General features: G+C 32.1%; 2 protein-coding genes and 1 pseudogene across 2 annotated transcripts; 2 read left to right on the top strand and 1 right to left on the bottom strand.

Moving 5' to 3' along the window:
* Window positions 1-1,579: 1,579 nt before the first annotated feature.
* On the bottom strand, window positions 1,580-3,578 carry LOC124836036 (alpha-L-fucosidase 1-like). Its single transcript, XM_047311093.2, has 3 exons — window positions 2,943-3,578; window positions 2,620-2,859; window positions 1,580-2,413 (listed from the first exon to the last, which is right to left on the bottom strand). The coding sequence occupies exons 1-3, from the start codon at window positions 3,497-3,499 to the stop codon at window positions 1,735-1,737; spliced, it is 1,476 nt and encodes a 491-aa protein (XP_047167049.1). The 5' UTR covers window positions 3,500-3,578; the 3' UTR covers window positions 1,580-1,734.
* An 8,568-nt stretch (window positions 3,579-12,146) lies between these two features.
* Window positions 12,147-13,830, top strand: LOC124836026 (3-ketoacyl-CoA synthase 5 pseudogene; annotated as a pseudogene).
* A 6,144-nt stretch (window positions 13,831-19,974) lies between these two features.
* LOC124836014 (subtilisin-like protease SBT1.3) lies at window positions 19,975-22,670 on the top strand. Its single transcript, XM_047311072.2, has one exon. The coding sequence runs from the start codon at window positions 20,225-20,227 to the stop codon at window positions 22,532-22,534; it is 2,310 nt and encodes a 769-aa protein (XP_047167028.1). The 5' UTR covers window positions 19,975-20,224; the 3' UTR covers window positions 22,535-22,670.
* The last annotated feature ends 1,863 nt before the right edge of the window (window positions 22,671-24,533 follow it).

Below are 24,533 nucleotides of genomic sequence, written 5' to 3'. Positions count from 1 at the left end.
ATGTTTGGAACTGTTTCCGTTGGAGGGAAAATATATCAGTGTAGAAGGAATCCACCCATGAAAAAAAGATTGTTGGAAATTCAAGTATGAATCTAAATATGAAATTAATAAAAATGAGAAAATTGAGCATCATATAAGGATAAAGACTCATAACTCATTGTCTTAAAATTTTGGACTGAGAATGGTGTTAATCTTTTATGTGTTGGACCCATCAAAAATTCATTTTTTATTTTAAAATTACACAATTTGAAAATGATAGACTTCAAATTTTTAAATTTATAAATGTCCAATGGATATTTAGCAAAAATGGAGGGAGGCATTTGAAAATGAAAAGACTCGTTCCGAGACTAAATTGGTTTACTCTGAAAGTTATTAACAATAACAACATCAATAAAATAAGACTTTAGAAACGATAAGTGATGTTACAAAATATCAATAAATGTATTTGTATCTCCATATTCATGCAATTTATTATTCACGTTAGATGTCATTTTCTTAAAGAAAAACCTGGAATATTATAGAAATAAACAACTTTTGTAAAATATCTATTGCTTTTATTTAACATTATATTTTCACCACCCAATTAAAAACAACAAAATATTTACGTTACCCAAATAAATTTTAATTTTAACTACTGAAAAGCACAAAAGATATGTGCACAAATATTTGTCACAAAGTTTATGCCAATAGGCTGAAGTTTCGTAGTTGATTTTGTAATATATGTTTAAAATATTAGAAATTTGAAAGTGAATTCAATGCTATTAAATGTGTATTAATGGACTACTTTATAAGGTGATAGGATATTAAATAACTAATTAGGAATCGATAATTAGTATTATTATGTTTATTTTTTATTTTTTATTATTTTTCTTTTCAAATAATTAGTTAATTTTCAATAATTTTAGAAAAAGATAAAATTATTATTTTTATTAGGTAACTAATATTTTATTAGATATTGGAAGGGATAAATGTTTGGATTTTATGTGAAATATTTTGTAAATAATTAAAATTTTTCATAAAATTAAAGAATATATAAAAATATATATTAGAAGATTAAAAGATATATTTACTTAAGTAAAAATTTTAAATCTACTTTAGTTTAGCTTATTAGCCTATCATTCTTGAAAAGGTAACTTGATATAACAGAATTTTTTTGGTGGAAATTCATTCTTGAAGTTGGATGTATTTATTATTATTATTTTTTTCTAATATTCAAAATATATAAGATTAACTTTTTAATATATTTTTTCAATTATTGGACATCATTCTAAATTAAGATAGAACATTTAATTGATTGTGTATGTAAACATAAAGTTCATCATCTAATTATACGTTACCAAAATAAATTTTAATTTGAACTACAGAAAAGTGCAAAAGATGTGTGCACAAATATTTGTCACAAAGTTTATGCCACTATGCTGAAGTTTCGTTGTTGATTTAATATATGTTTAAATTCGAAAGTGAATTTAATGCTATTAAATGCGTATTAATTGACTACTGCCTCGATATTAAATAACTAAAAAATAGGAATCTGATAAGATATTAAAAAAACTCAATTAAAAAATTCAATTTCGGATAATAACACCAGGCACGTAAATTTTGAATTTTATTAAGTTCCTCGTTATGATAAAAGAAAGGGAAAGCATTGGATTTGGATGTAGAAATTAGAAGAAAGTAAATTAGTTTTCTGTTCTTTACGGACAGAACAATATTTTAATATGCAGTTATGGTAGTTCAGGTGACCGTAAATTTAGAGTGCCAAAAAGGATCAAAATACAAACCAATAGAAGAAATAAGAGGCACTGCTTTTGATTCTCTGATTGTGATCCTCACAACACGAGCCTGCACCTCACCCTCGTCAAGCCTATGAAGCCTCTTGTAACCCACTGTTGTTGCTTTGACAATCAATTTATCATCCGCATAGATTTGATGCCGTTTGATCCTCTGACCAAGTCCAATTGCCTCTTGTATTGAAATCACGTTGAATCTCAAAAAATTCCCATCCTTTGCCCGAATTTCAATCCAATGGTCCTTTTCACCGCCATCATCCTTTGGGGTCCAATAGGACCACAAGTGGTCACTGTCTAGCATGTTTTCTGCTCCGAAACCCCCCCTTTGGCTACTAACTTTAACAAAACAATCTTCAGCAAGATTGTGTTGAAAAATGGTGTTAATTGCACTTCTAAACTCTTTCAATCTTTGAGCATCAACATCAGTTATAAGGCCACTTTTATTTGGAGGTACATTGAGAAGTAACACACAGTTTCTCCCAACTGAGTTGTAATAAATATTAAGCAACTCGCTCAGCCTTTTTGGTGATTCTGACTTATGCCAAAACCATCCCGGTCGAATTGAGACATCGCATTCCGCCGGCAGCCAATCTGTCCCTTTTGGATCACCACTGCTCAAATACCTGCATTGCACAACCAAATAATTTGTTAGGTGTACATTATTCCACCGTTATCTTAGCCATAAAGGGATGCCCATTTTCTGATAAAGAAAGTAGCCTGACCTTTCGTACATTATCATTATTCTATATCACTATAGAGTTCAGTGCAACTAACAAAGTGAAAAAGTGTCACTTTTTCACAGAGTGCTTTGCTTAGAAGCAGAACTTACTTTGTGATGCTGGAATTTCCAATCGACAAAGAGGTTCGATTGATGGTAGACCAACATGTGTATCCTGCAGAACCTGTTTCTTCTCCCACCCACCTTACATCAGGACCGGCGTCGGAGAAGATATTGATGGAACTCTGCAACTCCTTCACCATAGAAAACCAATCTGAAAAATAATAGGACATGTTTTTTTCCTTTGCACCCTTTGCTCCATCGAACCAAATTTCTCTAACATTTTGATACCTAAAAAGGCATGATACACCGCAAGGTTAAAAGACGCATCAAAAAAAGCAATTAGCAAACACAGTAGTAGAATGGGAACTCACTTCTTGAGCAACTCTTGCAATTGAGCCAAGTAATATTGGTTGTAAAGCAAATCATTACCATATCTATGGTCATGTCTATCCCAAGGTGAAAGGTAGATCCCTACATCAATTCCCTGTGCAGTGGCTGCATTGACAAAATCTCGAACAACATCACCCTTGCCACCTTGCCAAGGGCTTCTGATGACAGAATGATCAGTGTACTTGGAAGGCCAAAGGCAGAAGCCATCATGGTGTTTAGCAGTTAGTATCATCAAGGAAACTCCTGCATCTGCTGCCACAGTGGCCCACTGGGTTGTGTTGAGCCTTGTGGGATTGAAGATTGCTGGGTTTTCTTGTCCAGTGCCCCATTCTCTATCAGTGAATGTGTTGACTCCAAAGTGGAGGAACATTATGATCTCCCTTTGTTGCCATTTAATCTGGGAGTATGTTGGGAGAGGAAGAATTGGCAAAGGGGGTGTTGGGGTTTCTTCATTCCAACAACTACAAATTCTGAGTTGTTGAAAGAACACTGTGAATGTAATCAAGAAAGAACACCACCATAGCCTAAGCCTGACCATAATGCTAATATTGTTCTCCTACTTCTTTAGGTACTGCTATCTATACTCTAGCTGTAAAGTGCGGTTTTGGGAGCTAACATGTATATATGTAGCAGCAAAGAGAAGTTATTATGATAATGCTTACACTTTTTTTTTTCTGTTTTCTGTAAAATTATTATTATTCACTTATTTGGTAATAATTCCTGCATTTAAACATATGATTACTTATATTTTATTAGACTCAATTGAGTTTTTATTTACTTTTCAAATAAAGATAATATGATCTTTCTTAAATTATATTAACGGTTTGTAAAGTGTTGTGTTAAAATTTGGATTATTTTATATCTTTTGAAAATCTCTCAATATAAAAATATAAAAAATAAGTAAATCATATATACAGATATAAAAGTTAAATTGCATTTATGTTGATATTTAATGTATTGAATTATATACAAACATTGTTTTCTTTTATCATATTGTACTTTTTTTATCATTTTATTTATTTATTTTTCAAAAGTTTAAAAATATTTTTTTTTTAAAATAGGGCTAAACCTGTTTTTGTCCTTCAACTATAAAATAAAATTAGAATTGATTTCTTTGATTTTATTTAGTTTTATAACTTTAAAAAATAATATTTTTTTTATCTAACTATCTTAAATTTTATGTGACAAACTACGTTTCACCTGTGACTTGTTGAAATGTCACTTACCACATGTTGTCAAGGTAGAAAAAACTAATTTTGTGAATTAAATTAAAAATTTCAAAAATTGTGAAATTTTTGACACACTAAGTTGCCTTTCTTTTCATCTTCATCTTTCCGTCTACTCCATACACCAACCACCATCTTCATCTTCTTAACACATAAACCTGCATTTACAATCTCCTGGCACAGCAAACCAGAATTAAAGTTTTTACGTTATAATTAAGAGACTAAAATTATATTGAATTCTTAAAAATATCCTCAATTTTTAAAATTATTCTAATCTTTAAAAAAAATACTAATTTTTCATTATAATTATTATAGTTAATGTATAACTAATTTTTTAAATAATATACTTTATTTTTTAATATTTTAACTTAAAAAATATTAAAAGAATAAATAAATTGACAAAAAAGTAGAAAACATTATAAATAAGAATAGAAAAGCGTCATAATAAGTCATTCTATTAAATAGTGTTGTCAAGATGAGTTCTAATTCGCGAACCAACCCGGCTCCACCACATATTTAAGTCGGATTAGGTTTGAAAAAAATGTAATTTTTTTATTGGGGTTAGTTTTCATCCCGGCTCATCCGGTTGAACCCGTGGTGAGCCGAGTTAGCTCACCAACCAACTTAATTTAATTTAATTATTTATTATTTTTTATTTTAATATTATTAATTAATATTTTTTTATTATATTGTAGATGGAGATAAAAAAAATATGTTTTAAGAGAGAAAATATTACATCTCTCTAATATTATAAATAGACAAATGATATATTAATATTAAAAACTTATTTGTTCGCTTGTTTTTGGATTACGTTTGTATCGTATAATATATTTTTTTTATTTTGAATTGTCTTTGAAATTTTAGAGTGAAATTTGTTTATAATTGAATTAAAAAAGATTATAATTTTTTTTACTCAAATACTTATAATTAAGTGAGTTAGTGAATCAATCCGTTTAACCCACCAACCCGTGGTAGATCAGATCTGGTTTAAATTTTTTCAACTCACTGATAAGTGAGCCGAGTTAGGTTGACACACTAAATGATTAATCTATTATGGTAGGTTAAACGGGTGAAGTGTTGGGTACAAACAAAGTCTCACATCACATAAAATATGAAATACACATGAGTTTATATACACATAAGATACATCCCTTAGTAAGAGGTCTTTTAGAACGGTACCAAAAACAAATCCGTAAGAACTTAGTCTAAAACACACAATATCTTACTAATAAATGACATATAGATATGCGTGTATATTAAACCTACGACATGAACATGAAGGTGGATTATCTATTTTCACGGTTGTAATGTTAAAGATAAGAGTTTAAAATAGAAAAATGACGTACACATGCAAGGGAAAGTAAAGATTCCATTTTGCTTTTAAGTTTTGTTGGGGTCCCAACTTTTTCGTGAATTCTGATGGTTGATGACAAGCATGCATTCCAATTATTCACGGGTTGAAATTCTGGTTCCACAGTACTACCACCCAAAAGGTAGCTTCTACACGCGGCTCATTTTAGAGTCAGGATACAGTGATAATTTTGCATTTATTTAACATATATTATAAAGATAAAATAGTTTTAAAAAATAGTTTTATATCTTTTATAAATAAAAAAATAATATTAAATGAATGTAAAAAAACTATATATATTAAACTATTATGTTATGTCAATTTAGAGGTGTCATCTAGCGGAGAAAGTGGATCTTATCAAAACTAGTACTTATTTGTGAGATTCTCTTCTTTTACACAGCGTGATGGACACGGAGCTGCTTCTCCATGCACTTCTGCACCTCTACCCATTCTTTTTTTTATTTCCAATTTTTTTAATATTTTTTTATTTTAAGGATTAAATATGATTTTAGCCCCTAAACTATCAAGCGAATTTGTTTAGTCTCTCTTTCTGAGTAAGATACATTTTAGTCCTCTTCTCAAAAAAACTTTAACTTTTGGTCGTCTAAAACTAACAGCGTTAAAAAACAAGCTGATGTGACTAACGGTGGTGAACACGTTATTTTTTTTTGAGTCAACTTCTCCTTCCTTGCATCTTCACCCTCAGCTTTTCTCCCTCCCTCTATCTTCCACTCTTCTTCCTCACCCTATCTCCCCCCGACTTCTCCCCGTCCCAACTCCTCAACCTTCTTCGCCGCCAACCCGACGAGTCCTATATGCTCCGCCTCTTCCAATGGGCCTCCACCCAGCCCAATTACTCGGCCCACCCCTCAATCTTCCACGAGCTCCTAGGCCAACTAAGTCGAGTCGGCTTCGTCGACTCAATGTTATCTCTTCTCAACCAGATACACTCCTCCGCCTGCCTCGTTGACGAGTCCACCTTCCTCATCTTCCTCGGAACCTACGCCAACTTTGAACTCCACACTGAAATCAACACTGTCATCCACCTCATGGAACCGACTTCGCCCTCAAACCCCGCACGTCCTTCTACAACGTCGCCCTCAACCTCCTCGTCAAAGCCAACAAGCTCAAGCTCGTCGAAACGCTGCACTCCAAGATGGTGGCTGACGTCGTCGTGCCTGACGTTTCTACCTTCATCATCTTGATTCGGGCCCTCTGCAAGGCTCACTAGCTGCGGCCTGCCATTCGGGTTTATGGCCATAAAACTCTCCAATTCATAAAATCACAACACATGGATAAATTTCCATCTTAATCTGTCAATTTTGTTGGCTCAATACTCTAGAGGATTCGAACAGGATCATTTTTAGAAGAAAATAAAAAAAACATGAGCAACTTTTGAAAATGAAAAACTACTTACTCACACAAAAACAGACCCACCGACAACAAAATCTCTAAGCACCGAAAATGAAAGAAAAGAATAGACTTGGAGCATTTTTAGTAAACCCCATTTGAAAAAGGTGAAGAAAGGAGTACCTAGTAATGGAACAGAAGCGGGGACATGAATGGATGATGCGTTTGTGTGTGGTGGTGACCAAGAAGAGTGGAAGATGGAGGGAGGGAGAGAAGCTCAGCGTGAAGATACAAGGAAGGAGACGTTGACTTGAAAAAAAATATGATGTGGCACACCACCGTTAGCCACATCAGCTTGTTTTTAAAGCGGTTAATTTTGGAGGACCAAAAATTAAGGTTTCCTTAACGAGAAGGACTAAAATGTACCTTACTTTGAAAAAAAGACTAAAATCAAATTCGCTTGATAGTTTAGGAACTAAAAACATATTTAATCCTTATTTTAAATTCTAAAACTATCATTTGTTAAAAAAAATTAACTTAAAGTAAGTTTTTCTTCTTTACAACTCAAAAACCTTACATTTTATTCTTTTGTGTTGCAACAGAATTAAAAATCTATTAAAAGATCTTTTAAATATTTCAATGAATTTCAATGTCTTCAACAAATTTTAAAATTTATTGAAGTTTTTAACATATTTTTAAATTATTTTCATGAATTTTAATAAATTTTAAAATTCGTTAAAGTTCTTCTATATATAATATTAACTATCTATTTAACGTATTTTTATAAAATTTGTTTTTAATTTAAAAATTAATAAATATTAAAATTAATTTAATATAATTTAATATATATTAATATTTTAATATTTAAAAATATATTTTATTAAATTAAAAAAACTAAAATATATTTAAAAAAATTAAAAACAAAAAATACAAAAGAAATCAAATTAAGAAAATTTAAAAGGTCAAAAATTAATCTTAAATAAATTTTAAAATTTATTAAAAAATATAACGGATTATTTTAAAATCTATTAAGAATTTTTATTATATTTCTTAATGGATTTTGAAATTCCTTAAAAAAATTTAATGAATTTTAAATCTATTAAAAAAATATAATAAATTTTAAATTTTATTAAGAAATGTAATCAGATTTTGAAAAGTTTAATATTTTCAAAAGATTTAGTTACTTGTTTTAAATGTTAGTAAAATATATTTTTGTTTATTAGAGGAGAAAAAGAAATATGTAGAGATACAGGAAGAAAATATTAGTAACTTGAATAATTTTGGATTAGGTAAGTAATTTATTTCTATAAAAAAAACTCTTTTATTAATTTATAAAAATCTTAATTATAAAAATAGATGAAAGAATAATATTTAGGGCGCCCACTCAGGGCAAAAGAGACAAAGAACCACCAGCGGCTCCACCACTTCCTCTTTTGTGCTATTCCTCATCTTTAAATCCATGCTGAACACATGGAATTCGATGCTTTACTTCCTCATTCTAAGTCCATGTGGACCTCCAAGGAACGTCAGCCAGAAAAAGGTTCAACACGACCCTGGTTCAGGTGGAAATACTTTCAAATTACGCTCCACATAGGTGGGATTGACACCACTCTTTATCCAAATCCTTAAGACAAAGAGTTAATGGGTCTTTTACCTTTGTATACTACTCTACTTTTTCATTTTTATCTAACGTGAGACTTGGACTCACACTTGAATTTCCAACACATATATGATATACATGTCTAATAAATATTATATATATCTTTAATACATCGATATATTTATTTTAAAAATAATAAAATACGATACTTAATATATGCATATTAAAAAAAATATTTTTTAAAATATAATAAATATATAATTATTATTATATGAATCTAAAATAAAATAATACATATTAAACATTATTATTAAAATAAAAAATTATAAATTATTATCATTATAAAAGTACTTTTACTTTATAAATAAATATCAATATGTCATAACTAAACATTTATGATATAGATTAACTTATGAAAATGAATAAGCATCAAGATAAATTTGTATTTTTTTAAGAGAAAACATGCATATGACTTATAATTTTTTACTGGAAAAGTAAAAAACAGTAAAAAAAGTAAAAAAAAAATTAAGAGCGATAAAAACGAGTTATTTTCATTCATTGTGATATGTTTTGTTTAAAATAAGTGAGGTTGACTAGCTCGTCATGAAAAGGCATACTGAAAATCTAGGCATGCTCCAGTAACAATTTTTTTACATTATATATATTTAAAATTACGCATTATATAAATGTGTAAACTTATCTCGAAATTGTGTATATTTATGTAATTGGAGGCACACTTTGTGTATAAAAAGAGTGAAGCCGCATTAACTTCAGCGCTACTCGTTGAAATTTTCGGAACTTTGCGGCCATTTATTTGTTTTGTGTGTATATTTATAAGTTGGTCAGTTCTTTAATGAACAGACGGCCACCAGATTTTTTTTTTTTAAATACTACATTTTACGTCTCTCAGAACCCTTTAAATTCTGTAGTTACAGTGGAAGCAAGGTGTAAGGTAGGGAATTTGAAATTCAAAAAATGAAAGAAAGGTCTAAGCAGTAGAGTGGATCGCTCAGTTTTGACAGTAGTATTTAAGTAAAAATTTTAAATCTGGTGTCACATTCTGCATGATTTTTTTCTCCAACTTTCTGAATTCTCATTTTCTCCTTCTTCTCTCTAAACTATAATCTTTTCCTCCACTAATTCTCATGTTTCCTTCAGCCGATCATTCATCAGATTGTGTTTGAAGTTGGCTGGTGGCAAAGGTTCTCTTTCCAATCGGTCAAGTGGTGGTTTGAGCTGGTAGGTCTTTCTACTTCTAAGAAAGTTTAGTTTCGAGCACATGCAAATGCAGTTTTTGTTTGCATGTGTTTATTTTTTCTTCTTCTAAGATTTTGATCACGTTTCTGGCCTTGTGGTTGGTCTGTTTTCTTCAAAACAGTGAATCTTAGCTTTTGAGAGTTTTGGTATTGGACAAATTTCTGTGTTGTGAGCGTTTCTTCTGTTAAGAGGTAAGGAAAGCTATTTAATTTAAATTGTGTGTGTGATGATTCTGTGTATGTATGGAATGAATGGACTTGATGATTTATATATGATGATATGAAATGTATGTTTCTGGGTTTTAGTGGTTCTGTATGAGTCTATAAGAGTTCTGCAGAATTATGCAGAAAAACTGTGTGTTCAGTCTCGACCGTTCGGTCATGGTCAGTTAATAATTTATCAATAGAGTTAGCATTTTAGCCTTACCAGTACATGATCGCTCTGTTTTTAGGTGAGTGGTTGGTATCTTAAGTGTTTATGATTATGTATTAATGATCAGTCTTATCGGATTGAGTACTCTTGTTAGTGATAGTTCCTATATTAGTGTTAGATCTCGTCCTTGTGCTAGGTTTAAATACATTGGTTATACTGAGATAGTTATTCATGTACATAGTTTGAACATATTGACGTAACGATCAGTTTCTTAAAAGTTTTAAGCTTTATTAATAGTATTTGAAATTAACCTTAAGTGTTCGGAATAAACTGTAAGTATTTGTCTGAGGTTATAGTGCTCTGTTTCTTGTTAGTATTTTATTTAATTCTAGTAGTCAGCTAATTCTCATCCTCGCTTAGTATGAAATACCGTTCGATCTTGTTTTGGGGATAGTGGAATATCGTTCGGTCATGATTTGTGAATAGCGAAATACCGTTCGGTCTTACACCAAGTGGAATATCTTGCGATGATAATCCTTTTTGGATGTGAGTAGAGGGAGAAGAGTTTACGTTGGAACAGGAGCTGAAAGTTGAAAATCCTGCTGAATAGATTTATGACCGATCGATCATGTGAGTGGTCTTAGTTTTGGGTGAACCGTTCGGTCACCACTTTAATTTTGTATATAACCCTTGGGTTATGTATATAGATTTGTAGTAGTATAGGAAGTGTTTGTAAAGTTTAAATTTTATGGTTATTTTGTAATAATTGAAAGTTTGACTTTATTAATGTATTAATTGTTCTATTATATTATTAAATGATGACACCTGTATATAATTTTGTGCTACGTCCCAGAATGTTTTAAATATTTTTAAGTAAGATTTTAAAAAAATACTACTTTTTATTTTAAAAAAGTACTCTGTTTCTTTTTATGCAAGAAAATATAAAAATTAAAATTTATTCTACAATTTCTTATAAAATTAAATAATTTAAGTTTAGATTAAGGAAATTATTCACGATATGTAGCTTATCACTTTTAAAATAATTACTTAAGACGCGTTTTTCAATATATCTTTTTAAGTTTAAACATAACAAATTTATAATCAGTACATACTTATTAAGAATTTTTTTAATTGAAATAATTTGATTAATTTTGTATGTAATATGCATGATATGGACCCACCAAACAAGATAAGTGAGAGTAATGGATCAGTTTACATGCCGATCAGTCGATTGATCTATCGAGCAATCCTCGTCATTCTTCAACTTATTAAAAATGTTTAAAAATAACAAACAATCTATAGGTTTATCAGTCATGTTAGTTATTGATATGAAAGGTGACCGATCGATTGAAATCCAATGTAGTTAACTTGTCTAAAAGCAATTTAATATAAATAAATTACATAGTCGTGTTAATGTATGATTAAGTTATAATAAGAATTAGATGGGTGATAAGTAAAAATCAATTATATAAACAAGAGATATAAGAAAGATGTTTCTTTGCATTAATTATTGTATTTAATATTTTTACGTTCGAATACTTACTGATTTAAATAACGAAGTATATTTTATAAGTTTCACTTATTCGATATTTTTTATAAATATTATAAGATGCTTACACAAATTTTGTAAATGAATAGTGTTCTTTCCTTTCAATAATATACTTGGAACATGATTGTAATTTCATTCTCTGGAACAAACATTAACACTTTTCTAGCATGGTCGTATTAGCGATTGGAATAGGGAAGCAAACGAAAGGCATGATTGTCTTCTACTTCATGCACCAAATTTCTAGCCGTTGACAACAAGTTACCATTAGTAACATCTTGAGTCAGCAACATTGGCCCCATAAAATAAATATAAAATGAAAAATAAAGGATAGATTATAAATGTGGGGTTGTTTCTACATAGTCAATAGTCAATAGTCCTCACCTGTCAACTGATACACCTAACCATCTGCCACATAACCTTTGCCAGATACTATTTTCTTCTGTACCCTAATTTACACCTCCTATTTATAGCTCTACTTTCTCTCCTGATGCAGAGACCCTATCACCACTTCTTCAATGATCTCATAATGGAAGCCATTTCCAACAAAAACCATGCACTCCTCCCTCACCAATTCTCTCTCTTCTCAAACCACCTTCTTTCAAAACTCTCTAATTTTCTTTGGCCCTTCACCTTCTTACTTCAAACATTCTTACTTGTGCAAAACTCCCGACTTATGTTTCATTTTCTGGTACCATGTTTCCTCTTTCTTTGTTTCCTGCTCAAACACTTCCTCTCAAAGCCCTCTCCCATTTACCTTGTGGATTTCTCATGTCTGAAGCCACCAACCCATTGCAGGGTGCCTTTTTCAGCATTTGTTGAAAATGCTTCCTTGTGGGAAGTTTTTGACAGTGAAAGCATAGCTTTCATGGACAAAATCCTCCATTCCTCAGGGCAAAGTGAAGAGACTTACCTCCCCCCTGCCTTGCACTACATTCCTCCTAAGACTCACCACACTGAATCCATCAAAGAGGTGCAAATGGTTCTGTTCCCCATCGTCGACGATCTTCTTGCAAAAACCAACGTTTCACCGCTTGATATAGACATACTTATCATAAACTGCAGTGGCTTTTGCCCCTCACCTTCTTTAACCTCCGTTGTTATTGAAAAATACTCAATGAGAAGCGACATCAAGAGCTATAATGTCTCTGGCATGGGGTGCAGTGCGAGTGCCCTTTGTATTGATATGGCACAGAATCTTCTGAGGGTACACAAGAACTCTAATGCCCTTGTTCTCAGCACAGAGATTTTGTCAACAGGATGGTATTCAGGCAATGAAAAGTCCAAGTTGCTGATCAATTGCCTCTTTCGGATGGGAAGTGCAGCAATCCTTCTCTCAAACAAGAAAGAAGCCAAGAAAACTGCAAAATACAGGTTGGTCACGACACGCAGAACACAAAGAGCCTTTGATGACAAAGCTTATTTCTCTGCCTTTAGGGAAGAAGATTCTGAAGGAAAACTTGGGGTGACACTGAAGAGGGACTTACTTAATGTGGCTGGTGAAACTCTGCGTGCAAACATCTCCATCTTGGGGTGTGAGATCCTGCCTCTTTCAGAGAAGTTTCGGTGTGGAGTTTCTTTGATCAAGAAGAAGTTCATCAAGTCTGAGGGAACTTACGTGCCAAATTTTAAGACAGTGATACAACACTTCTGTTTGCCATGTTCAGGGAGACCCGTGATAAGAGAAATAGGGAAAGGGTTGAAGCTCTCAGAGCGAGACATTGAACCTGCTTTGATGACACTGCACAGGTTTGGAAACCAGTCTTCTTCCTCGCTGTGGTATGAACTAGCTTACTTGGAAGCCAAGGAAAGAGTGCACAAGGGTGACAAGGTTTGGCAGCTTGGAATGGGAAGTGGACCCAAATGTAACAGTGTTGTTTTCAAGTGTATTAGGCCAATAGTTGGAGAGTACAAGAAGGGACCATGGGCAGATTGCATCCATGGGTACCCAATAATAACCATGGATTAAGAATTCTCAGCCTTTTTTAACTATGTTATCTTCTGGATTTTAAATGAATACGGATGACTGGCGCATCTTTCTTTACTCATTATTTTTTTCTTAGCTTCAATGAGGACCTTCAAAACTGTTAATATAAAGTTTTCATTGTATCAGTTCGCAGCGAAACTGCAAAATTCAAATATATAATGCATCAGGTTTCCTCCTTTAGTTTTTTTTTTCAGTATTATATATAATGTACTGCTGGTTTTTGTTCTCTAATGTCTCGTTTCCACAGTCTGTAAGTTGCAATCAGATTCAGACTTATGTACATACACCTAGTTTGATTATACTTTTCAGGTGAGTCATATATTTTCACAAAAATTGTATAATATGTCAAAGAATAAGTATGGTGTGTTTCATTGAGAATATATTTATGATGTGCGTATCTTTTTCCTATGTAGAGTAAATAGTAATAGGAAGGTTGGTTGGTTGCATCATTAATTGTTCTGCAGCATGTAGTGATGGCATCGAGTTTTGGGACTCTCACCACCTCCATTTAACTAGGCGGTGTGAACTACCACAAGCAAAATCTCTTTTCACTTCCTGCTACATGCAATGTTACTTACTTTATACAGTTCTTCGCTTTGGCTTCTCTTTCCTCAGGAGTAATTACGTTAATTTTTTATGCCGTTAATGTGCAGTGTCTTCCCTGAGTGCAAAAATACTCACAGCTATTACTTTTCTCCGTTTTCATTTCAGATTTTTTTAATGCTTTTGCCGCTGTCCGAATCAAACTACTTATTCAAGAAGGATTTGATTCACATAAAAAAGTTCCACGAGGACTCTTTACTTTTTACACATTAACATCATATTTCATCTACAAATTACGGTGAAGGAATCCACCCTAAATGCCTAGACAAATCAAATGTATCCGTTAAGAAATTAATGACGACATTTTCAACTTTACAAAATTAACAATATATATTCTAAGAAATTTACTTGAACCAAAGCAAGGAATCTAGGGAAAGTCAACAATACTGTTGAAACACTGCTTAATTAATATATTGGAAAATTTTCTTTCACACCAATAACAACGATATCAATTTGATAACCTATTATAAAAGTAAAATGTGAAATAATTTTTGTATTTATACAAGAAAAAAAAAATAAAGTGAAGGATAATCTCAAACGAGAGTAAAAATATTTTTTTGTTCATTATCTTAATATATTATTCAAGCACTGTGTTCCTTCTCCTTTAGGCAAATAGAGTTCCATCTCACTGTCGTAAAAACTACTACTACTTATTTACCATTTTATAACAAAAATCCACTTAACGAGTTCTAGCTGTTGACTATATTTTATATTTGAAGAAACTGTTCCACACATACTTTAGAAATTAATAAATCAAATAAAATAACTTTTTACTTATAAATTAAAATTAAATAGTACACAAAAAAGAGTTAAAAATCTTAAGGAAAAGGTTTAAACAATTAGATCATGTACAACACGACATTACATGTGAAGAGGTATTTAATTATTTTATGATTTTTTTTTTACTTTTAATTCTTTGATATGTTAAAATAAAAGAAAAAAAAATAGTTAAGAATGTGAATGTGAAGTTGAAGTATCATTAAAAAAATCCCATTAAAATTGTGCAAAAGTTCAGGCTGGTCCTTCATAGACAACCCACCCATAGGGAAGCCGAATAATGAATTTAAAGCACAATAAATTAATATAGCCAATTAAAAAAAAAGTAAAAAGAACAAACATTGGATAATTTCATGAAAAGGAGAAAAGATATATAAAGTCAAAAGTAAAAAAGAAAAAACTTAAAAAGTGTAAAGTTATCTTTTTGAAATAACAAAAGTATCGTGCTTAAAAGAGAGAACATTGAGGAAAAGAGAGAAAACAAGAAAAGGAGACAGAGAAAGAGAAACTCATACGGTATGAGTCGTACCTAAATTCAGAGAGGATTCATTGCGAGTATTCATCTTGATCTTAAATAATAATAATAATAATAATAATAAATATATTTTGATAGTTTGAAAATCACTAAATCAAAGTAAATGTTTAATATATATATATATATATATATATATATATATATATATAAAATTTAATATTTAATAAGTATAAGTTTACGAGACTCAATTTGGTTCATCCAGTAATCTATTCCATATTTTGATCAAGCTGATGATTATTTTAATTTTGATAAAATGGCATTAATTTAACTAATTTGTTGTGTTAAATCAATACAGTTATTTTTTTAAGTTTACTCTATACTATAATATATAAATGAGTGCAAATTTCACTTTATAAATCGGTTTTGTGAGATTTAGTTATGTTTAAAATCCACTTCTTAATATGGTATTCAGGTTAGAGTCTATCCTAACGAAATTTGTGTGAATATATTGTTTTAATCAGTATCAAGTCACTATCGGATCATTCATTAATGTTTAGTCTCACGCTCAAAATATATATATCTTGGCATGAGGGAGTTGTGTTGGAAGTCTTACATCGACTAAAAGTAAAACCAATTTATAGTATATAAGTGAATGCAAACTTTACATACAAGTCGATTTTGTGGAGTTGAGTTAGTTTTAAAGTTCAATTCATACAATAATAATATTGTTATTGTTTAATAAATTTTTTATTAAAAATTAGGATGAATGATTAATATATTTTAGTTGTCTAAATAAATTCAATTCCAGTTCTTATGGTAAAATAAGAAACTTTATTTATGTTTTTATTTATTTTTATGAGTTGGTTAATGCTTTCAAACCATTAAAATGTTTAAAAGGTGTTTCTCTCCCTCTCTCTATATACAGAGACCTATTTTAGAAGTGCAACCTTAAACCTATTCCACATGCATTGTTGTTGATATGAGTGACACCAACCCACATTTCATTTGACAATAACAAACAAAATGTGGAAAAATCAAATTAAACATGCTTAAAACGAGGTGAGGCGAAATGATACATATCAATAAAAAAAAAAGGTCTGAACTTATAACCCATACATTTAGAGGTAAATTATTAATCTGTCAAAATCTATCTAACAAATATAAATGTAAAATACGAACAAATAAAAATATGTTTTCAAAATATTAATTTTATTATATATTTTAAATTTATATTATATATTCCTTAAATATTAATGGGATTAGTAAACTACACAAGCCTTTTCCTACCTTCATATATTTATTACTGGTGGTCAGGTTGGCGAAATAGTTTTTCACTGCAACCTTTTTCGGCAGCATGATGAGAATTTCAGAGTCACAATTGCAATACCAAATTTATGTAAATTCATGCATCATTAATGGTGTTTATGTGGGTACGTCCAATTACTACACTTTTAAAATGCACTCTTACTTTACTTTATTCAATAATTTTGTTGAGATGTGAGAAGAATCTCCTACGAGCCAATTGATGAGTGTATTATATATGCATCATTTCATAAAGTAAAAGGCTAAATGTTATTTTTCTTTTTTATATGAAAAAGGATTTTGCAATTGGAAAAAAAGAAATTGACCTAACTAAGTGCAGAGGGGCCATTACAGTACTGTCTTTCTCTGAAGTGATTTTTGTTAATATTAATTTGTACGACTTCCAGCAAGGCCTTGCAAGCCTTTTAGTTCCTCTGTCTACCTCTTGTTTCCTATAATATTTGTTTCACTCGAGAAAGAAAAATAAAATATAAATATATATGATTCATTGGTTTATAAATAACCATAAAAAGAAGAAATTGAAAAATAAGATCGTATTTATTCATAAATTTTATATTAATCTTTTTGATATTTTGTAAAAATGTTAAAACAAGAACAATTAGGAATATTAGTATAATGTATTAAAAATACTGATGTAATATTCTATATAATTTAAAAATTATATAATTTTACAAACCCTTAGTAACTGTGATTTTTTTTTATCATTCAAAGTGAGTAGGGACCCTTCAAGTTACTGTTTCCAAGTACGAAATAAATACTTGCCATTATACACTTTTAATAAATAAAAAAAATGTAAAAAAAACAAATCCTTAACAGAATACACAATCATGCATGTTATACAAGCTTATTTCCGTCTTCTAAAGCATTTTTTTAAAGAAGGAAGATAAATTACAATTTTGTTTCTCTTTTAATTTCTGACTTGTGATTTTAAAATTTTTATCTTTCATAATTTTGGCCCGTATTTTAATAATATAAAATTTTAGTTTACTTCTTGATTTTAGTACGCTCATGTAATTTCTTTTAAATGAAAATAAATAATTAATCAATCATCATTCATTAATATTTTTGTGTGTCTTACATTCAATATTTTAAAGTTATTAATCTCTTTTTAGTATTAACAAGGATGACAATGTGAGAGCAGTGTGTAAGTTTGACTTTATTATGCTGAAATCATAAATCGATTTTTTCGAAATGCACTTAAATGAGATTTATATTTTTAATCAAATCTTCTCTTGCAATTAAATGATTGAATATTGTTTGCATAATTAAAAAATCTACACTAATATTCGCTAGGATAGTTCTACAAATTTTTCAATGTGTCATCAAGCTATCTAAACTAAAAAAATTACAAATTTACTGTATTGCACGAAAAAGCTTTTGGTGCAAAATTATTTGCAACCAACGTGTTTTACCCTAATTATTCGACGGGAATCACGGAATAGGGATATTATAATCAGAGGTGCTAAAGGCCAATGAAAGGCCCAATTGGGAATGAATTAAAAACAAAAATTATTCGACACACTTTTACATTTTTACAGTTATTTGATACATTATTTTTTACTTTTTTATTAAAAAATATATATAAATTGAGTGTAAGTATGCCATCTTCCTAGTATCTTTATTCAAAACCATGGACTTTTATATAATAGCTTAATTATAGATTATTAGAATAAAAAACTTGGCATGTAATAGAAATCATGGATCAGCCGTAGTTTTATTGCTTTACAAATTCATACCAATCTCCATTTCTTATGCTATAACTTGTCAAAATGACACCTAAAAAAGTGAAAATTTCATGGGTCGAAATACAACCCTGTCAACAAACATTCTACCACGAAAGAAACAAATATCGCCATTTATTTGATCGCTAAGAATAGAAATGATAAAGCATTGATCAGAGGATAATAGGATATGTTTTCTTTTAAAGTCCAACAAGAGATGTCCTTTCCATAACTCTGCAAAGTCACCAATAAAGATGAACTGTCTTTCTGCTTTTGTTATACCATTGGATTCTAGTTTAGCACATAATTCATCTATTTTATACCACTAATCCTCCTTTTCATGGAAAGAGCTTAAAGACAATGATGATTCAAACAATTTCGGACTATTTTTTTCACTACATTCTGTCAAATTTATTGTGTGCCAACTACTTCGTATGTAACTAACTTGATAGTGAAGACTGAAGATAACATTTATGTTCTGTAAAATATATGGGACCGGTACTATTCCAGAATAACTCTTCTAATTTGGTAGGGCTGAAATTAGTGTACAAGAATGTTATCGTTGAAACAACTTAAAGCATATTCGATTTCAGGAATAAGATGATTTTCGTAATCATTTAAAAGTTAATGCTGATGTTTTGACAACAACTATTTCGTTTTTGTTATATATGGAGACAGACTGGCTTACCAAAGACTCTCATTAAACCAAATTACCAAAGGGAAGATGTTATTTTATTTGCCTGTTTTTTCTTTCAACAGCCGCATCTCTCCCACAGATATCAGTGTTAGAGTAAATGTACATTGAGAAATTGGTCAAAACATCTAAAGGGCAATTGAAGACTACACCATTCATCATGAAAATGGATGTCTATGCACTCTGCAACTCCAGAACAAATAATTGAAGAAGTGGATGAATAATAGGCCACTTAGCTAGGGAATCTGAACTCAGCGGTGCTCAGATATATTACATGCATTCTGTGAAAGTGGGACCCGTCATTAGATTTTTGTGTAAGAAGGAGTAAATCTATTGGAAAAATTATCCTCCATTGATCCTTCATGGCAAGGTGACTTTTTAACCGTTCGATGCCAGTGCTCATTGCTTTACTCTGTGAGAAACAGCTTAAACCTTTGTCAGACATATCCAAAAGTGGATTGAGAAACTTTATGAAGAGGTTAAGTCCTCAACATCATTTTAAGAGCATGTATACTGAAACATACTTTGTTTTTTTATTTCTATGTTGGACTGTAAAGTGTTGTCTGGAAGATAAAGGAAACAGCGAGGTCACATGATGCTACCTGTTGGTAAGTGTGATGTAAAAATTGTGAAATAACACAAGGACCATGATAGAGCTTTTTAGAGTGAAAGGACCATAGCTACATTAACTTCTACCACCAACTACCAAGTAGCTAGTATAACTCTCCATTCAACTTGCTTGGCATCCACAAAACAACCAGGCTCTTTTATTACCCGCGCAATGGTGACAGAGTAAATATCACACTCTTCTCCCTTCTCTTAAATATCTGAGGCACCAGAGCACACACCACTATACATTAAAGCATGAAAACTCATTAATTTCCCTTCACCCGTCTTTCTCCCTTCAAACTCAATGCCTGAAACCCCATAGTTTCCTTCTTCTTTTCACGTTACACGCGTCCAATCACCCCAGCGGCAAAGATGGGTCTCATTCTAACAATCCATCTCCTCTTGTGTATACTATCGTCTGCAAATGCTGAATTTTCCAAGAACACGTACATCATTCAAATGGATAAGTCAGCAAAGCCTGAGACCTTCTCCAATCACCTTGAATGGTATACCTCAAAAGTGAAATCAATTCTGTCCAACTCGGTAGAAGCTGAGATGGACAAGGAGGAGAGAATCATTTACACCTACCAAACTGCTTTTCATGGACTGGCTGCCAAGTTGAGCCAAGAAGAAGCTGAGAAGCTAGAGGCAGAAGAAGGGGTTGTGGCCATGTTCCCGGATACTAAGTATCAACTTCACACCACGAGAAGTCCAACTTTCCTTGGGCTTGAACCAACACAAAGCACTAACGTGTGGTCAGAAAAGTTGGCCAACCATGATGTCACAGTGGGAGTGCTCGACACTGGGATTTGGCCTGAGAGTGAGAGCTTCAATGACACAGGCATGAGATCAGTTCCTTCTCACTGGAAAGGTGCCTGTGAGACCGGTAGAGGCTTCGAAAAATATCACTGCAACAAGAAGATCGTGGGGGCAAGAATGTTTTACCATGGGTATGAAGCGGCAACAGGTAAAATTGATGAGAAAACAGAATACAAATCGCCAAGAGATCAAGATGGTCACGGAACTCACACTGCAGCTACAGTTGCTGGCTCCCTGGTGCATGATGCTAATCTTCTAGGCTATGCTCATGGCACAGCAAGAGGAATGGCACCAAGAGCGAGAATTGCTGCTTACAAAGTATGCTGGACTGGTGGATGCTTCAGCTCAGATATTCTTTCAGCTGTTGATACAGCTGTGGCTGATGGAGTCGATGTTCTATCCATCTCTTTGGGTGGTGGAGTCTCCTCTTACTACCGTGATAGTTTATCTGTAGCTGCTTTTGGAGCAATGGAGAAAGGTGTTTTGGTATCGTGTTCTGCTGGAAATGCAGGACCTGACCCTGTTAGCCTCACAAATGTGTCACCTTGGATCACCACAGTTGGAGCCAGCACCATGGATAGAGATTTTCCAGCAGATGTTAGTCTTGGAAATGGAAGAAAGATAACGGGAACCTCGCTCTATAAAGGGAGAAGCGTGCTCTCAGTTAAGAAACAGTACCCTTTAGTATACATGGGAAATATCAACTCAAGCATACCTGATCCAAGATCTTTGTGCTTGGAAGGTACTCTGGATCGTAGAATGGTTTCAGGCAAGATTGTTATCTGTGACAGAGGCATTAGTCCAAGAGTTCAGAAGGGTCAAGTGGTGAAAAATGCAGGCGGGGTGGGAATGATTCTCACCAACACTGCAGCTAATGGAGAGGAGCTTGTTGCAGACTGTCATCTCCTTCCAGCAGTTGCAATTGGAGAGAAAGAAGGCAAGGAGCTAAAACGTTATGTGTTAACAAGTAAAAAAGCTACTGCAACTCTAGCTTTTCTGGCTACAAGGTTGGGTGTTAGACCATCTCCTGTAGTGGCAGCATTTTCATCAAGAGGGCCCAATTTTCTTACCCTTGAAATTTTGAAGCCTGATGTGGTGGCTCCAGGGGTGAACATTATTGCTGCTTGGAGTGGAGCCATTGGTCCTTCAAGTTTGCCAACAGACCACAGGAGGGTGAAGTTCAATATACTCTCAGGAACTTCAATGTCATGCCCTCATGTGAGTGGCATTGCTGCTTTGCTCAAGGCTAGGCATCCAGAATGGAGTCCTGCTGCTATAAAATCTGCTTTGATGACCACAGCTTATGTCCATGACAATACCATCAAGCCTCTCAAGGATGCCTCGAGTGCTGATGCCTCAACTCCTTATGATCATGGTGCTGGACACATCAACCCCGGAAGAGCTCTTGACCCAGGTTTGGTTTATGATATTCAGCCACAGGATTACTTTGAATTCCTGTGCACCCAGAAACTGACTCCATCTGAACTCGGAGTTTTTGCCAAGTATTCAAACAGAACTTGCAGTCACTCTCTTGCAAGTCCTGGGGACTTGAACTACCCAGCCATATCCGTAGTTTTTCCACAGATTAATTCCTCTTCAGTTTTGACCGTTCACAGAACTGCCACCAATGTTGGCCCTGCTGTCTCCAAGTACCATGTTGTGGTTTCACATTTCAAAGGCGCTTCTGTTAAAGTTGAGCCAAACACCTTGAGTTTTACCAAAAAATACCAGAAACTATCTTACAAAGTTACATTCACAACACAATCTCCACAAACAGAACCTGAATTTGGAGGTCTGGTATGGAAGGATGGTGTGCACAAAGTAAGAAGTCCAATTGTCATAACATATTTGTCACCAATATGAAACTTTCCTTGGATTATCTCTAAGTTTACCAGTATTTCTTCGTTTTTTTTCTTTTGCAATAAGCAAAATTTTCTGTACTACGAAGTGTATGCATTTTTATTACAGGAAAATGCTGGATATTATCTGCTTTCAATAATGATCTTGCGTGCTGAATTGCCAAAAGAAAAATGATGGTGCATGCCTCTCACTGCATCTTAGACCTCAACTAGCATAATTTGCCCCATTTATGATTCATCTGCCGATTGAAGACTGATTAAAGTAACCACCTAAATGGATTTTATCTTAAATGTTGCAGTCACATGAGATCTTCTGTTTCATCAATGTCGTCTATTAATCACGCAAACATTCACGTAATACCTTTTCTTTTATCAATAAAAGATAACTAGAAGAATCTGTTACAGGAGAAGCTGGTGCTATTAATATATAGCAATAGCTTAAAAGCAGAAGCACTCCTTTGCTGAAATAATTTAAGAATGGGAACATCATACCAAACGTATGCATGTTATACATTTTATATAGAATTGTGTCTTGGACACCATGACTTGACTTACCGTTTCATCAGCACATACACTCATTAATTATAACAATTAATTGTTGTACTGTATCTCATTTACTCGGTATTATGATAGTTGAAACAAGACTCTTGATATTCCCGTTTGACCAAACAGTATTTAATTTATCACAGAGAGAGGAACGATAAGAATTTAATTGGCCTTGAGCTGCATGCCCATTTAATTTTCAGTGTTCTCACATTTGTTTTCACATCGGATGCTGCTGCATTCATTTTGAGCATGACAGTTGGTACTCCTTGCATGTGAGCATCAACAGCATAGCTTCATCTGCCAACAATTTGTGGTCCAAAGAGTTTACAGTAATCTTTTTTTTGTTTTACATTACGCATTGTGACTCAAAAAGAGTTCATATGCATGCAATGCTCTCACAAAACAATTTTCAGGAAAGTGGTATAACTGTTGATGAATAGTATTTGACAGTCATGAGAATAATTTAAGCATTTAACTTTTTTTCAGTTCTCAACTACTATAGTGGGAGATGGAAAAAATATTGCTATAATAATTTTATTTCAGATGAATCACAAGATAAGGGAAGGGGGAACATAACTCATGTAGGAGGCCTTATCAGAAGATGGGTTTAATAAAGTTTGTAATTGATTTAGGACATGTTTAAACCCACGTCTTCGTAAAAGATATTTTAGGCTACAAATATTATAAAAAAAAAATTAAAACTAATTTATTTACAATTTTTTAAAAAAAGGTAACTTACTACATTTGTTAGGAAAACAAGTGTGGGTCTAAATATCACATTGGATAGAAATGAAAAAATAGAATATTATACATGAAAGACTCATTAACTCATTGTTTTAAGATTTTAAGTAGAAAGTTGTATCAATCTCTTATATGTTTGAACTCAGCTCTAAGTGGTATTTGTGTCTCCTCAATAAATCTCCTCTTTTGATAGACCCGATATTACTTTTTATGACACTAATTTGTCTCTTCCTCTATTTATTAGATATTTTATTCTATATATATATTTTTTTCAATATGAATCCTTTCTTGCCCTTTAAGCAAGTTTATCTCTGCAATGGAAATAAAGAAATATGTATTTTATTCTCCCCCTGATTGTTTGAGATAATAAATAACAAATTTGAGATTTTTATTGTATAAATTTATTTTTTCTTATGGACTTGGGAACTTTGCTTCATGGGCATGATTTATGGCAATCTTTTTTGGGCCTATTTTTTGAAGCGAGATTACTCTTATATTTTCACCTGGAAGCTTCTTCCTGCACCTCTATAACCTTTTTCCTGTATTTCTATTTCACTTTTCTCATTTTGCCCTTTTTGGATTATTCAACTCAGAAATATTTTTTAACTTTTGGATTTTAATCTGAAAATTTTATGGATTGTGTAATTTGGAAATCAAAAATAATTTTGAAATTTCGTAATCCAAAAATTATTTTTGGCTTTTGAATTGTGAAATTC

This window comes from Vigna umbellata, chromosome 8 (assembly GCF_029865625.1).
Source record: "Vigna umbellata cultivar VRB3 chromosome 8, Vumbellata_1.0, whole genome shotgun sequence".
Lineage (NCBI taxonomy): Eukaryota > Viridiplantae > Streptophyta > Magnoliopsida > Fabales > Fabaceae > Vigna > Vigna umbellata.
Note: the sequence above shows the minus strand (reverse complement) of the source record. Positions and strands in the feature narration are given on the sequence as shown.